At 39.7% G+C, this 17,512-nt stretch overlaps 1 protein-coding gene across 3 annotated transcripts in view; it reads left to right on the top strand.

The window, feature by feature from the left end:
- Positions 1 to 17,512, top strand: part of UNC79 (unc-79 subunit of NALCN channel complex) — a 161,654-nt gene that overhangs the window by 50,256 nt on the left and 93,886 nt on the right. For all 3 annotated transcript variants that reach the window (XM_087813828.1, XM_087813833.1, XM_087813832.1), the window contains 8 exons: positions 1,113 to 1,284; positions 2,647 to 2,877; positions 7,190 to 7,380; positions 7,927 to 8,050; positions 10,010 to 10,150; positions 12,689 to 12,910; positions 14,847 to 15,074; positions 16,919 to 17,060. In XM_087813828.1, the coding sequence (XP_087669954.1) occupies positions 1,113 to 1,284; positions 2,647 to 2,877; positions 7,190 to 7,380; positions 7,927 to 8,050; positions 10,010 to 10,150; positions 12,689 to 12,910; positions 14,847 to 15,074; positions 16,919 to 17,060 (1,451 nt within the window). The remainder of the gene's footprint in view (positions 1 to 1,112; positions 1,285 to 2,646; positions 2,878 to 7,189; positions 7,381 to 7,926; positions 8,051 to 10,009; positions 10,151 to 12,688; positions 12,911 to 14,846; positions 15,075 to 16,918; positions 17,061 to 17,512) is intronic.

Genomic DNA, 17,512 nt, shown 5'->3' with positions numbered 1-17,512 from the left:
CATCCATTTTGCACTTTTTTCTGGTTTTATTCAAATGCATGTTTTATTTCAATAACTATAATCACAGTGTATCCACAGTTCTTTTTGATATAACATTATACCATTAGCTCTTTTCAATGTTGTTGTGTAGTTTCCATATTTATCATTTTTAGTGGATACATAATATTTATCCAGGTTATTTTTCCCACCCTTAAATAGGTAGAATGCTTTTATTTTTTTACTATTATAAATAAGTGATACATATGTATGCATATGGTGCTGTTTCTATATTTTTTATTTCCTTAGGGTAGATGACCAGATGTGGGTGACTGGGTCAAAGGGTATGAATACTTTAATGGCTTTGATACAGCACCAAAGTGATTTTTAAAGAGCGTATACGAATTCATAATGCCAAAGGTGCTGTATGATATTGTTAGTTTTGCTACACCCTTGCCAATATTGGGTATTATTTTTAAAAACTGTCACTTGTTTAGCAAATTGGAAAGGGAGTCTTTGTTGCTCATTTTCAGGTTTTTGAATACTAGATATTGAATATTTTTCCTCTGGGTACAAGATCCTCAGTCTTTTGTCATCTTATACATTTGATGTCCACATAGCTTCACTCTAGATACAGGGGAAGCATTGACTTCTAGTAGGATGGGTGATGAACCAGAAGCCAGAAGGCATCAGTTCTGCTTTATTCTAATTGAGTGAAGGAAGTAGCCTCTTTGTGCCTCAGTTTGTTTATTTTTAAAATGGGAATGGATTACAAATAGTAAGGAAATGAAATTAGGCTTCTTGGAGTAACTCCTACCAATTTAAAAGATGCTTGATTACTCATAAAGTAATTGCTCTGAATAGGTCATCCTCTGGAATGTGTTTTTTGATAGTCTAACTTAAAATCTCTCCTCTTTGGCCCTGGTCCGTGTGGCATAGTTGGTTGGAGTGTCCTCCATACCCGGAAAGGTTGCAGGTCCCATTCCCAGTCAGGGCACAGACCCAGGTTGTGGGTTTGATCCCTGGTTGGGTTGCTTACCGGAGGCGACCAATTGATGTTTCCCTCCTTCTCTTCCCCCCTCTCCCTGCCTCTCTGCCTAAAACCAGCCTTTAAAAAGCCCTGTCCTTTTTGGCAGCTTGTTGAAAGAAGCCGAGTTCCACGCGGAGCAGCGGGAGCATGAGCTGAGCCGCAGGCGGCAGCTGGGCCTGTCTTCTTCCCACCACTCCCTGGAGAACGCCGACTTCGATAACCAGGACGACGACAAGCACGACCAGCGGCTGCTCAGCCAGTTTGGAATATGGTTCTTAGTAAGAGAAGCCGCGCTGCCCTCCGCCCGCTCGCTCCCACTCCAACGTGCGCCCGGCCCTCTCCCTCCTGCTCGAACCCGCGCAACTGCGCAGGGCAAAGTTAGCCTCAGCCCTGGGGCCCTATGCCCCAGGACAGTGGCACCCAACCCCGGGCTGCATGTTAGATTCATCGGGGAGGCTTTTAAAACATGGCATGCCCAGATTTCACTCTAGATTCCCGGGAGCTTCTCAAAAGCTTTCTAGTTGGTTCTAATGAACAGCCACGTGTTGAAACCTGCTTTGCCTGGCTCTAGACTATTTCAGCTGTACCTTTTGACAGGAAACAGACGGGAAAATAGCTTGGGTATATTCTGAAAGATTAGATTCAATATGATTTACAGGTCATTCTCACCCTATTGTCTGTATACATAAAATTTTTCTTGAAAGTTAAGTCTCTGTGGAGCTTTTTTTGTATTTATTGCAAGTCTGCCTATAGCCAAAGAAATTATAGCCACACTAACACAAGGAATTGGATTGACTGATTGAACTGCAACGTTTGTTCCGTAAAAATCAAACATACAGATCCAAAATTTCAAGCAAGCTGGATTTGCCAGTTCTGCAGAGAAGCAGACTTTTGTTTCTGCCCACTGGAGATATGAACTAAGTCTCCATAGTGATACATCTCTTATGCTTTCACATGGTTACCCAACCCAAAAAAGTCTTTTTTTTTTTTTTTTAAACCAAATTGGGATTTAATTGTTGATTTCACATGTCTTGTTCCCAGAACTTATTGTCTAATGACACAGTGACTACTATTGTGAACGTTTTGAAGGCAAGGATAGGGTTTATTTATTTTTTATATTCCTAAGCCCTACTCCACTGCTCAATAAAAGATTATTTCAGAATAAGCGAATGAATGAATGATTAGTTGTTTTAAAACGCCTATTTATAATGTGGTGAATTGGAGGTGGGGGCTCGAACATTTCAGAATTATTCCTGATGGAAATTCTCAGCTAAATCCAGTCATGTTAGAACTGAAATGTGTATAGTTATTTTTTTCACGGAAGATATTTAGGAAATTTCACTTTGTAGACGTAGCTTTCTAAAAGCATCTATGTAGTGCAGATTATGTAAAATATTTCTTATAGGAGAAAAGGCTTATTGGGAGGTGCAGTCTTAAGGGGAAATGATTGTTGCAATCCCCTCTCCTTGAAGAGAGAAACACAATTTCTAAGATAAGTGATCTTCCATCATTTAGAAAACTGTCTATTTGAAATGGATTATGTGGGACATATTTCTTTTTCTTCTGACTTTAAATGAACATGTAATAATTATGTAAAGATGGATGGAGGCTGAAGCAGAGTCTAATCTGTCTATTTCCAGGTGAGCCTCTGCACACCCAGCGAGAACACACCTACGGAAAGCTTGGCCAGGCTGGTGGCCATGGTGTTCCAGTGGTTTCACTCCACAGCATATATGATGGATGATGAAGTTGGAAGTTTGGTAGAAAAACTGAAGCCTCAGTTTGTTACCAAGTGGTTGAAGACAGTATGCGATGTTCGCTTTGATGTCATGGTCATGTGCCTTCTTCCCAAACCAATGGAATTTGCCAGGGTAAGTGGAGGCCTACAGCTCAGGCCTGGCTGGAGAGGAGAACTTGGGGAGAAGCTCCGCCTTAGCCATTAGAGTGTTATCAGTGTCTGCAGAACAGGAACACTTTGTATTTTAGTCAGTTCAGCTGAACGAGTTTAGTGTGTACATTTTAGGTGATGTCCTGCTTTGGTGTTGGTTTGGGATGGGGAAGAGCAGAAGATGAATGTGTGAGGTATCTTTAAGAATTTAAGGGGATATTCTTTCCTGACATTGCTGAATATTTTCATCAAGAAACAGAAACAAAAAGCCTCCCTGTGAGGTTGCTAGAGCTCAGTCCTTTTCTGGTCTGTGAAAGGCTACCGTTTACTTTGGGCAATTTCTGTGGTTTCACATATATTTCTGTTAATGAAAGGTAGAAGTCCTTGCCCTCCCATTTGGAATGTCAGACAGGTTCAGGAGCTGCCCAAACCTTTTTTGGTTTTTCCTCTGGCTATAGGACAAAATTCTTTGTGCTTCTTCCTCTGGATCCCAGGCTTCAGATGTATGGCTGAGAAGACCCCATATTTCTTAATTACAATATAATCAGTTTTTAGCAGCAATATATGAAAAATTTTTCAAGGTATTTTCTAAGTGTGTGTGTGCGCATGTGTGTATGTGTGTGTTTTGGTTTCTTTCTATGGGGTCTTGAGGCAATTTTCAATTTAAATAAGCCATTTCAGAATAAAAGAGAACACAGACCATCTAAAGGCATAAGTAGCATTTGTTAGATTTTCAGGACTTGAGTGTTCTGTGCATTTATCAAAATGCACTTCTTCCTTCTTTGGTGCCACCTATTGACTCACATATAAAACTGGATTTTTGCATAATGGAAATTTCCATTTCCTGGCATTCTTTGACTGTGTTGATATATTCCCTATTATTATTTCTTTCTGAATAGTAAAGGGCTGGTGTCATCTGACTCTGGAAGATAAGAAGAAATGATTATGTTGGGAGGAAAACTTTTCTATCTTGGGTTCAGTGGTTGGGGGCCTGCATATTAATTGGCAACACACATATTAATAAGAGAAGAGATAAAGTTTATTTACTCTTATATGCAGGAGTACTAAGAGATGAGTAACTTTCTCAATACCCACAGATACAAGGTTTTTAATACTTGAATGGGAAGATAAGGAAAATTCTTTTGGGCTTTTTGATGCTAATGGCACTGAGTTGTGTGTCCCCAAGGACAGCTGAATCAGTTACATGAGGTAGGTTTTCAGTGAGGCACCAGATAGGGGCGAGTGGTATTCACCAGATTAATACAGGTTCAGACTTGGAGCCAGTGCTGGGTCTGAGGCCACTTAGCAAATGACCCAGGGTATACCAAGTCTAGCTGCAACCTGCTGGGTGCTTGCACAACTTTGTGGTGGGGCAAGATATCGGAGTCATCAGCGTGAGGCCAGCAGAGCTTATTAGACCCAAACAAACTAAGATTTGGCCATGTGAAGGGCGGGCTCTGTATCAGTGGGGCATGTGAAAGAGAAATGGCCCCCTTCTTAGAGGCACACAACTCAGTCTGTCCCAGATTCTGCCAGGAGCCTGATCTCAGCAGGGCGGGGCTGCTGGGATTCTGGATGATAGAGCTTATGGATCTCCTATGAGGGGAAGGTGCCAGTAAGGTTCATGGAAAAGTGGGGGGAATGGGCTCCACCCCAAAACCACACAATTCAGTCAGTAACACCCCTGAGTCTGCCCAGATCCCTACATCCTGGCCCAGGCAGCTGACTCCTCAGTAGGGTGCAAGCTCTGCAGGGTAGGGTGACAGGAAGTCTAGAGGGTGGGGCTATTGTATTGCCCCAGGCTGATGCTGTAAGGAGGGGAATGCTCCACCCAAGAAAGGTGGCATCTGTGTTGTGGGAGAGTGACTCAGTACAGATGTTCTGGGGCTGTCGTTTTAGCTCTCTCCCCAGAGTTACAAGCCCAGGTCTCTCCTCATGTGACTCTAGTCCACTCCTCCCTGCCTCCACTGGTGAGTGGCTGCAAATGTGATTTTGTGTATTAGCTCTTTAAGAGGGCACCTGTGTCTCTAGTAGACTCTTATCTCTCCCTGGAGGACAGAATTCACGCTAATTTTCACAGATGTTATATAGGTGCCTCTTCCCAGCTCTGGTGCTCTGAGCTGGGGATCTTGGCTTGGGATTGAGACCCCACACTTCAGAGAGAACCTTTGCAGCTGAGGTATCCTTCTGGAATCTAAGCCATGCCCATGGGAGTGGGGCCAGCCCTTTTCATGTCTCTGCCTTTCCTAACAGTCTTGATGTGGCTTTGTACCTTTGTACCACCTGAGTCAAAGGGGGCTGGTTCTCCCCTCCTCTGCTCTTGTTGTGCTTGCAAGAAAGAATTCAGATGAGTGACAGAAAGCAGTATTGAAGCAAAGCAAACGAATTTATTAAGGAAGCAAAGCAGGTGAATTTATTAAGAATACACTTGGCATAAAGCATAAGCTGGCAACTCAGCTAGTCTGAGTGCCCCACCTGGTGAGGGTTCAAGGGTTTTATACTTTTCCTCCCTATAGGTTTCAAGGTTCCCCTTTTACATAGTTGTGGCTTTTCTCAGAGCTCATGAGAACATCTGGTGATTTTTATCTTGGCAAGTTCCTTGTTCAGTGGGTGAGATAAACTCCCCCTTTTTTCCCTTCCCCACCTTGCCCTCCTCCTGCTCTAGTGGCTATTTATCCTGCCAGGCATACTCTCCTCAAGTGATACCATCCAAATGATTTTGGGGTTTTGTTATTTGTCCCTCAGACTTCATCTGTCCTTGGGTTTAGCTGGCACAAATGGTATTAAATGGGTCTTTGTTCTCTATTTTCCCAGGCCAGGGTGATTTAAGCTATGTATTCTCTGGTTAGGGAAGAGAGGTATAAACCTTTTGCCCTCAAAGTGTCTTTGGTTGGGGAAGATAAGGTCTTGTGATTCATAAACTGGCTGTAAGCTGCCCAAACTGTTCGGCTTTGTTTAATTTTCTTGTCTCAGCTTCCCCATTCCACTTGCCCAGGAATTTTTTTAGCTCCTTACTGTCCTGCCACAGCTTCCTCTGTAAGTCCTTGGTTATAAGGCTTCTCCTCAGCTAGTCTTCAGTTGGTTATTCAGGTTGGTTGCTCTATATTTTAGTTGTAATTTCAATTTGGTCCTGGGAGGAAGTAAATGTAATATCCACCTACTCCACCACCATCTTGGATCTAAAAATCCTTTAAAATATAAAAACCTTTTCCAAATAAAAGGATCTGTTTTCTGGCCATTGACTGTTTGGGGTCTCCACAGGGATATCTGTTCCAAAATGTGACTCAAATCCAATAGGCCTTTATGTGGCTTAACCATGAATTTCATAGCCAAAGAGCCTCAACAAGGATACCTTCCCTGGTCTCATCATTATCAGTCAGCTTAACTAACAGCAACAAGTCCAGAAATTTGGTCACTTCCTGAAAATATCTAGTTAATCATCAAGGATTTTGGCCAGTATGATACCAAAAAGATAGTTGAGCTTTAAATAGAATTGATTTATCTAGAATACTCTGGAATTCTAGATTTAGTAACTAAACATCTAAAGTTAGATTCATTTAAAATAAGGCAGTGTCCCACAAATTTTGTGTTACATGGTAAAGAGTCAGGACCAGTTAACCCCTTGTTACTTTGATATGTATAATAAGAATATAGGAATTTATCTAAAATTGGAATTAGACACAGAGACTAAATTATGATTTTAACTTTTTCTGCACTAAAAAATTAATATACTATTTTAATTAGGGAAAAATACCAGTATTTTTTATTCATAGATTCAACCAGCCTTTGAGCATATTTAGGAAAAATGTTGTGGCAGCATATACAGCATAGGGAACAGGAGCTCTTTGTGCCACTTTGTTTTCCACAATGAACAATCTTCAATACAAAGTTTATAGTAGTAGAAATCTCTTTTTCTCTCAAGTATAGGTATAATTGCACATATTTGTAATGGGTTTGTCAAACATGAGAAATAAAATGCTCCAATAGAATTCCTGTTAGGAATACATCTTTGGAATTTTAATTCATCTGTGTTTTGGAAAGTCCACAGTGGAATAGCTCACATTCAGTTGTGATTAATATTTGGATGTATTTGTAACTATGGTGTTTTTTTTAAACTAATGGATCTGGATGGTTTGTAGATTCTTACAGGTCTCACTCTGAGGATACTTGGCCTAGGATTCAGATATAATGGATTGTGGCCTTTCTCCGTACCCATTTCCTTTAGGAAATCTTTGTGTATAATTGAAATAAGTGCATTCTGTTCCTTTCTCCTGCTGCTGTTGAACTGCATTCAGGTCGGTGGATACTGGGATAAGTCTTGCAGCACAGTGACTCAGTTGAAGGAAGGCCTCAACCGAATCCTCTGCCTGATCCCCTACAATGTGATCAACCAGTCTGTGTGGGAGTGTATTATGCCAGAATGGCTGGAAGCCATCAGAACGGAAGTCCCAGATAACCAGTTAAAAGAATTCAGGGAAGTATTAAGGTGGGTAAGTAGTTTGATGAAGTCACCATAATTATAATGATATCTAACATTTATTGAGCATGTACTGTGTGCCAGGCACTGTGCTAAGCATTTTATATAATCTTGCTTACTTTTTAACAAAACCCTATAGAGAAACTTGAAAAATGGAACAGTTGCTATAAATCATGTTAAGATGATTTGGAATTGTTCAGAAAAGATTTTGTTCTTGTGGAATAATAGATATACCATATTGTTTGCTTATTTTCAAACATAATTCTAGTTTGGATAAAGTGGGAAAAGTACAAAAGGAAAATGTTTTTAGATGCTGGGAGGCAACTCCCATTCTTTAGAAATGCATTGCCTTCTGTTAAGCCTAATGTGACTATGAACACTAAAGCTATTAACAAGCATATGAATTATTTATAAGATATCTATTCCAATGACATAAGCTGTTCCTGTAATAGACGAACATGAAGTGTTTGGCTTCCCGAATAACACGTTAGAAATGCAACAGGAGATTCTACTCTGTGCCCACCGGTCATTTACTTTTGTTGCTCTGCTTTCCAGCAAAATGTTTGACATTGAGCTCTGTCCTCTACCTTTTTCAATGGAAGAGATGTTTGGCTTTATCAGCTGTCGGTTCACAGGATACCCTTCTTCTGTGCAGGAACAAGCTCTTCTGTGGCTTCATGTAAGTGAATGATACTTTGATCATTTTGGGCACTAGTTCTTAGCCTGTGAACTTTTAGATCCCCAGGTAGAGGGGCAGGGAGTTACTGCAGAGTCCATAAATTTGTATGTTTGCTGTATTAGTCTGCTCTCTGTAAACTAATAATTCATATGCATAGATAAGTACATTTCAAATATATGTAGCTATAGTTGTGATTTATTAATAAAACACAAATTCATGCAGTACTGTTATTGAATTCATGTTAGCTTTTGGTCCTTATGTGTCTTTCCATCAATAGATACTAAAAGTATAGTAGCTGTTTTGTGGGATTCTGATACATCTTTTGATATTAAATAGGTCTTTTACTTGGAAAGGCTGAGAGCTACTGACTTAAGGAGTAGTTCATGCTGTTCACTCAGCCTAGAATGACTTTCTGCCCTATTTCCATTTGTGAACTCCAGCTTATCTTTTAAAATCCAACTAAAAAATTATCTCATCTATGAAGTTTTCAGTTTCTTTACCCCCATCTTCCCATCAGAATTCATTATTCCCTCTCCCAGTATTCATACAGGTTCTCTGTGTGAATACTATTTCTGTCTAGTATTATAGTTAGTTTTTGTCTCTCCACAAGATTATAAGTGCCTTGAGGGCAGGGACTACGTCTTTTTCATTTTTAAATTTATAAGTCCATCCTTTCTTCTCATTCTCTGGCATGTGTTTTGAATTTAGTAGATGTTCTTAAAAGTTTCTTAAATTGAGTTGAATAACCTGACATGAAGTTTGGGCAGTTTCAAACAGGAAGACAGACCCAGTGTTTAGATTAGCTATGGGTGCTGATACATTTCTGTTTCACGGAAGGATGTGATCCCTAAAGCTTTTCAAGTTGCGAAGATGCAATTCTGGGCTCTAAACTAAGAAACCATATTTTTCACAACTGTCAAAGAATAAAGGGGATCATTTTTTTAAAAAGTCACCTTTGGGACCTAGAATTTTAACTTTTTATCCCCAGGTAGGTCTCAATAAGATAACTTCTCATTTTGGGAAAGCCAATTCTTCTACAGATGGCTAGGTGCTGTTACCATTACACACCCTTTGAGCTGTGCCATCTGGGAACAGGGCTGTAAACCTCTGTCCCCAACATGGCTAAAACAGTTATAGTTTACATGTTTTATGGACTGGGCTTTGCTGTAGTTTTGGTGAAGGCAGTGCTGCAGTTGAAGGATTTAAGCCACCGGTCTAACCATTTGGAGAACAGGTTAATAATATAGAGATAGGAATGGACTCATTTATTAATTAATTGTGGAAACATTTATAGAGCTCCTCTGTGCCAGTCAGTGTAATAGGCACTGGGATACAAAATGGGAGAAGGAATCCTCATACTTTCACTCTTCAGAGAGCTCACAGGGGCAGAGATAGTATCAAATGATCAAATATAATGCAAAGTGATAATTGCTCTAATAAAGTATGTGGGAAGTTCTCAGGAAGCAGTGAAGAGGATGGGTTAATTCTAAGGGGGGGCATCTATTTCCAAATATTTATTACAGATCAGATAGCTTGACTTTGGCAGGATACCTGAGCACGCTCCAGGGAACAAGAGCAGATGGGCGTTCAGATGGGAGCAGGGATGGACTGGAGGAGAGTGCTCACAGATTATACTAGTCCAGGAGAAAGGTGATGCGCTAAGGCACTTGCAGTAACTTGCAGTAGCATGGAAGGGAGGGGGCAGCATCAAGAGGCACTTCGAAGTGTCAATAGAAAGAACATGGTGATTTACTCGATGTTGGGAGTAGGAGAAAAGGAAGATTCAGTGGTAATGTTGATTTTATTAATACAAAAAATTGAGGATGACTGTGCCGATAGAATATGTGGAAGTCTAAATGTCCTTATGTTCAATAGTTTACTTTGAAAAAAATGCTAAATGGTTTTTTTTGAATTTTAAAGTTTATATTTTGGGGGGATATCTGTGCCTTTCTTCCTCAGGTATTATCGGAGTTAGACATCATGGTTCCACTTCAGCTATTAATAAGTATGTTTTCTGATGGAGTTAATTCTGTCAAAGAACTGGCAAATCAAAGAAAATCAAGAGTCAGTGAATTGACAGGGAACCTTGCAGCTCGAAGGGTAATTATCCCACATCTGTTTTTGTCTTACTTATTGAGATTTTGTCGATGATAATGGGCCTAAAAGTAGCATCATGTAAGCTCCTCTGAAAATGATTTTTTATCCCATCTCTCTCTGGACCCTTTTAAGCACATTAAATAATAGAAAACTTTAAGTTGTGTTTGGTTAAGTCTGTAATCAATAAGTTAAGTTACTGAGTCTTCATTTCCTTCATACCTATTAGCGATCTCTTACCCTTGATGACAGAAAAAAACCAAAAACAAACCCCAAAAAACCAACAACAATAAAAAGAAGCATTTTGGGTACTTTTTTTGGTCTCCTGGCAAATTAGAATTCCTTACCAGCTATTGAGCAGCTCACTGCTTTACTTTGAGGATGAAGAGGGGATGTTTTTGCCCAGATTGTGGGCTCAGTCCCCAGTGGGGGCAGGCAAGAGGCAGCTGATCAATGTTTTTCTAATCGATGTTTCTCTCTCTCTCCCTCCATTCCTCTCTCTCTCTAAAATTTTTTTTTTAAATTAATAAAAACATATATTTTTTAAAAAAGCTTGGATTTCTTTTTTTAAATTGTGTTTTGAGAAGATATGATCAACTGGTGGTGACCATGAGTGATGCTATCACTGTGAATCAACTAAGCCCATTTTTATTGACCCCTTTGTATCTTTGTGGATGCGAAAAGTCAATATAGCCTTGTCCAAAGTGTTTGAAAACTGTTGGAATTTCTTTTTAAATCTTTACCCGAGGATCTGTTTCTTATTGACGCTAGAGAGGAAAGGAGAGAGAGAGAGAGAGATAGAGAAAGAAACATTGATGTGGGAGAGAAACATCGATCTGTTGCCTCCCGTACACATTCCAACCGGAGATCGAACCTGCAACCTAGGCATGTTCCCTGACCAGGAATCAAATCCTCAACCTTTCATTGTGTGGGACAACACTCCAACCAGTTGAGCCACCTGGCCAGGGTGCGTTGGAAATTTTGATACCTTTTCTGTGGGGACCTGATAGAATTTTGGTCGATGTAATGACATTCCCAAACCATGATCAGTTTTGGAGAGGTTGACTCACATCTGATGGTGGATGAAGGTTGTTCTCATTTCTCTCCTGGTCAAGCCTCTCCTTTACATCTTCTCCACTGTATACCACACGCCCCAGTCATTCCACCCAATATCTGGGGACTGGAAAATATAGCAATCATGGGATCACAGTTTGTATTCAGTACTTTTTTTAAAATTTGCCTCATGGGAACCAGCTGCCATTTATATTTTGTTTCTTCCCTTCTTCTGTAACCTTTAATGTTACATTACTTCATTAGCACTTTATACCTTGTAATGTGTTCACAATTAATGACAGCACAGAATTGTGTGAAGCTTTGGGGAGGAACTCACTGTCCTCATCTTACAGCTTCTTAACCTGAGGGTCTGTGAACGGAAGTGATTGGCCATAGGTAACACTCAATAGCCAGGTATTCTGATTCTTAACGGGGTACTTATCTTTATTTTATATGGTTTTCAAGGAGCTTGCTTGTTATTAGAGAAGTCTTTAAGAGTGAAAATATGATTTGAGAGTGACGTACAGGTATGTCATTCAGGGTTCTGCTGCAGAATTTATCCCAGATGGTTCAAATGAAGGGACTTTCATGGAAACTCTGCCTGTAGAGTTACGGGAAAAGTTAAGGGAGTAATAAGGGTTGGTGAACTAGCAGTTGAGTAAGAAACAGTTATTCCCCTAGGGCTGAGGGAACAAGGGAAAAGAATTCCTGGAGCCCATTGGGAGCTGTAATTATAAGGATGAGCTGGCTAGAGGAGCTATAGGGTGATGGAGAGACTGCCAGAGATGTAGCATCAGAGCATGCCAGTAGTGGGGAGAAATAGTCCTACTTCTCTCTTCTTCAGCTTCAGGTCTTCTGCTGGTGCCTCCCATTGACTTAACACAACTGGAAGCTAGCCAGCAGGAGAGCCTTGAGCGACTCAGTCCTTGACACCTTTGGGTGTAGGTGCAGGGAAGAGCAGGGCAGTGAGGGCCTAGATGGGGTATGTGGGGGCGGGGGCTGGGTTGGCACATGGAGAGTAACCAGGAAACAGGTTTGTCTTATGTTGTTTTCCCCTGGTAGTTTACTAGTTATAATACCTAGAGGCCGTTCTTTAACCAGTCATGCCGATCTGACAATCTGTGCTTATAATTCTAAAACCGATCTTGCGATGTTTTACTTTTGTAAGTTCTCATTTTTTTAGGTTATGGTTTTAGGTAGATATAGACAATTTAGTTTAATTGGAAATGTTTGATGGGATGAAAAATATAATGACAAAGACAGCTGCCTTCATTCTTCAGAGTGCTGATGTTTTATTCACCTGACAGAAAGTTTGGGTAAACTTATTTCTTATATTTATATTTTGCAAAGATTTATAGTATTTGGAGGTACTAATGCTAAGAAAGGAAATCAGCGTGACAACTGGAAATACCTTTCACAGGCCCCAGTATTATATACAGCCATTTGAGCCTCTGCAAGTTCACTTATGTGTGTTGATGTTCTTTCTTCTAGGTGAGTGTCGCCTCTGATCCTGGTCGACGAGTTCAGCACAATATGCTGAGTCCATTTCATAGTCCTTTTCAGAGTCCATTTCGGAGTCCTATGCGTAGCCCTTTTCGTAGCCCTTTCAAGAATTTTGGACACCCAGGAGGAAGGACTATTGACTTTGATTGTGAAGATGATGAAATGAATCTAAATTGTTTCATCCTCATGTTTGATCTTCTCCTGAAGCAGGTAGCTGAAGCATGAGCTTCCTTTAGTTCAGAGATACAGGATGAGCAGGGCATTGTATAGTGATTTTTTTCTGTGTTGGACATCTTTACACTTACTGAAATGATGCAGCGTCACTCAAGACATTTCTCAAACTCTCTTGGGGATTTCCTAAAGAGCCTGAAAAATACTTGTATGAATTTCTGCAGTGATATTGACCTATGAGAATGGATATGAATTTTAGAAACATCCTAGCATCGTTAGAATTGATTCTGTTGAATGCATTTGGTGAACAAACTGGGTAATGCAATTGTTGGGAAGAGCAACGTACAACGCTATAGTGATGGGCTGAGTTTAATATATTTCATAAATTGATTTTTGAAGGTAATTTTAAAAGAGAAGTTTAAAAGGTTTGGTCTTAACTTTTTATTTTGAAATAATTTTAGACTTGCAGAAAAGTTGCAAGAATAGTACAAAGAATACTTCTCCCCTAAAATTTTCAGATATTAACATTTAGCACATTCATTTCTTTCTCTTTCTCTTATTCTGTGTATGTATGTATGTAATTTTAATGAAGCATTTGAGAGTAAGTTGCAAGCATGATATTCCTTTATCCTTAAAATTTCAGAGTGTATTCTCTAAAAAATAAGGACATTTTCTTTCATAACCAAGGACAGTTATCAAAATCAGGGAATTAATATTGTTATAATACTATCTAACTTACAGAAACCTTTTATTTTTAAAATTGATATAACAATCATCTTTATAACAAAAGAAAAAAAAATATTTTTGATTGAGGACACAATCCAGCATCACTTATTGCAATTATTTCTCCTGCCTTAGTCTTATTCCAGGGTAGTTCTTCAGTCTTTGTTTATCTGTTATGTTCTTGACATTTAAAAAGAGTCTAGTTATTTTGTAGAATACCTCTCAATTTGAGTCTCATGTTTCCTATGAATCGTTTGGGTTGAGCACTTTTTGGCATTAATACCACAAATGTGATGTTATGTTCTTTTCAGTGCATCATATCAGAAAGCACATGACAGTAATTAGTGGTGATAACTTATTGGTGGTGACTTGGTTAAGGTGATTTCTGCAGGTTTCTCTACTACAAAGTCATAATTTTTCCTTGTGATTAATAAGTGCTTTGTAGAGAGATACTTTAAGACTGTGAGATTTCCTGTTTCTCATCAGACTTTTACCTACTAGTATAACATCCATGGGTGATTCATGCCCAAATAAATTATTACTATGATGGTTAGCAAATGATAATTTTCAGATTTCATCATTTAAAAAAATTTGTTAGTTGGCATTCTACTGAAGGAACAGTTTTCCCTCCTCTCCCATTTATATATTTGTTTGTTTATCTACTTACACCCTCATGTACTCATGGATGCTTATTTTATTCAGTGGGTTATAATCAGTTGCTATGATTCTTTATTTTGATGCTTATATTGCCCCCTATTTGGCTTGTGGGAGTCCCTTTGAGTTGGCTCCTGTGTACTTTCAACACAGTCCCATCATTCTTTGAATGCTTCCTTAATTGACAAGATGTTCCAGGCTCCTTTTATATTTTCCTTGCCCCAACCCTGAAACCAGCCGTTTCTCCAAGGATCCCTGGTTCCTTTTAATGAATAATGGTATTTAGAAATCAAGATCTGGATATTAGGTGAGGAGCAGCATTTTTTTAAGTGTGTAAAACCTCATAGAGTGATAAGTTTTAAATGTCCTACATGATTTAAAAAATAATTTTCATTACTTTGTCTTATGTTTATAGTCTTTTAAGAAGACTCCATGGAAATCAATGTATATTCACGGTCTATTAGCCTTACCATCTTTAAGTAATTTAATATTGTCCATTAATGAAAAGTTCCCCCAATTAGTGTGCCAACGGAATAGTGGACAAAAGGACCAAACTCCCTCTTCTTTTTTTTTTGGCCTTTTTTTTGGTGTCTTTCAGATGGAGTTACAAGATGATGGGATCACGATGGGTTTAGAGCACAGCATATCGAAGGACATTATTTCCATTATAAACAATGTCTTCCAAGCCCCCTGGGGGGGCTCCCACTCCTGCCAGAAGGACGAAAAAGCAATTGAGTGTAATTTATGCCAGTCCAGTATTCTGTGCTATCAGCTCGCTTGTGAACTCCTGGAGAGACTGGCTCCTAAGGAAGAAAGCCGGCTGGTGGTAAGCAGTTGAAGTGAGGTGGCCCATGTCTAAGAGTAATAAAGACTGTAGTAGTGGCTGTAATAGAGTCTTTCTCCAGTACTACCTTATGCACCATGCTGGGTTATACCTGAGACTGTGTTAAAAGAAAGTGTTCCTGTTCCTTCCACCCACTCAGGCTCCTGGAAAAGAATATTAGATGGAGCTACATTATATAGAGTTCTTGGGTTAGAATTCTTGAGTTTGAGTTAGCCTTTGTAGCACATCCATTCACACAGTTTTCACAAATACAAAACATTCCTGATATTCTTGAAATAACTTTTATCAGAGAGTCATTACAAAGTTTAGATAACAGTGAATACTACAAAGTATACGTATCAAATACTGAGTAAGTAGATTGGCTGTGGACACTGAGAATTCCTAGGTAACCTCAGTTTCAAAACCTATTGACTTCATCAACAGCCAGTGAAATCTTTATTTCATTTAAAATTGTTCAAATAAGAAACAGCTAATATGGAATAAGGAATAGCATGTATTAGCTGCTCCGTACATTAGTTATTTCCAGTCCCTGCCACCTTGGAGGATAACACCAGAAACATGGGTGACCGGGTGTATGCAGAGGGTCACTGTGCAGCAGGAAACATCATCATATCAAACTTCACGAAACTCAGTTTATAATTTGATTTAGCGTCTTGTCCATGGGCAACCTGGGAACAGGGCAAGCCTTCGAAAATTGTAACGTGGTCAAAGATATTCAGAGCCCTCCTAACCACTTGTTTATTTTTTTCTTCCTCGTGTCCTTTTATCCCATCAATCTTAATGTCTTGCTTTGAGCTAGCTGTCAAATAATTCTCAAAAAAATGTTTACTGGTTAAACTGTTAGCTAAAAGAGGATATTTGAAAGTAGAACTTGAAAGAAAAAAGAAAAACTGGAACAGGAGGATAACTAGAGAGAGATATTTTAAATATAATGATATCTAGCACTTTCTTTCACCTACTTTTGCAGCTTATTTTAATATATAAAATGCATAAATATATATAATTATAAATATATACATAAGTATATTCACATTATTTTATAATCAATCCCCAGAACTTTTTCATTTTGCGAAACTGAAACTCTATACCCATTAAACAATTACTCCCTGTTTCTCTTTCCCTTGGCCCCTGGAAACCACCATTCTATTTCCCTTTTCTACGAGTTTCACTACTGTAGATAACTCACACAAGTGGAATCAGACAGTATTTGTCCTTTTTATAACTGACTTATTTCACTTACCATAACATCTAAAAGGTTCATTCATGTTGTCACATGTGTCAGAATGCCCTTCCTTTTTCAAGGTTGAATAATACTCCATTGTATGTATATACCACATTTATCTATCTGTTTACCTCTTGATGTATACTTGGGTTGCCATACCTAGTTCTAACTCGTATAGTATAGCAATTTCTTATTCCTAAAATTTTGACTTCTCCAGACAATCAGTATTTGTATTTTAAATATTGATGTGAACCCCTTATTATTCCCTGCAAATTAAGTAGTTATTGAACAAAATGTGCATGGATTGGGATCATTTGGTGAGTAGGACACAATCACAGGGATTAAAGCAGAGATGGGAAAACAATGTTTTTGATATTATCCCGTATTTATTTCAAGGGAATGAAAATGTTTCATTAACAGCTGTTCCAAATTCCCATTAACCATTACTGAAATAAGCTCAAATCTCTGCAGAGACAGGCGCCTCTGCACCCCAGGGCTCAGCGCAGGGCCGGGACCCAGCAGGCGCTCAACTGGTCTTTGTTGCAAAATGATCTTTACAAGCCCACAGGGCCGCTCATCTGGCTGCTTGTCATATTTGTTTCAGGAGCCCACAGACAGCCTTGAGGATAGCCTCCTTTCTTCCAGACCAGAGTTTATTATAGGCCCTGAAGGTGAAGAGGAGGAGAATCCGGCCTCTAAGCATGGGGAGAACCCCGGCAATCACACCGAGCCCATGGAACATGCTGGTAGGTGGACTCGGGCTGCCGGGAGAGAGCGAGCGGTGTGCACATCACAGTTTGCACAGGCCCAGCACTCAGAGCCCTGGTTGCTTAGATTACCATGGACTTGCACGAGTTCAGACTTGGCTCCCTTAATATAGACTTGTGCCAGTGAATCGTTTCCCCCAGATTAGGAAGGGAACAGATCCAGGATGTGTTTCTAGTGGAACAGAGGTCACTGAGCATCTTTCTGGCAGCAGCAACTTGTTGTCAACAAAACCCCGTGGTGTTAGTGTAGAAAACACCACCTACCTCCTTATGGTGTATCGTGTTCTCTGTGCAGAAGTAGCTGTGAGCCAGGTGAGAGGCAGAATGGAAGGTGCTTACACTCTCCACAGCCACTCAGGGCATTTGGCCAGAGCAGAGTGTGTTGGGACAGAAGCGATGGAACTTGAGCTCCTGTGGCTCCTGTGTCCCTG

The sequence above is a fragment of the Miniopterus natalensis genome, chromosome 1, assembly GCF_054644295.1.
Source record: "Miniopterus natalensis isolate mMinNat1 chromosome 1, mMinNat1.hap1, whole genome shotgun sequence".
NCBI classification, from domain to species: Eukaryota; Metazoa; Chordata; class Mammalia; order Chiroptera; family Miniopteridae; genus Miniopterus; species Miniopterus natalensis.
Note: the sequence above shows the minus strand (reverse complement) of the source record. Positions and strands in the feature narration are given on the sequence as shown.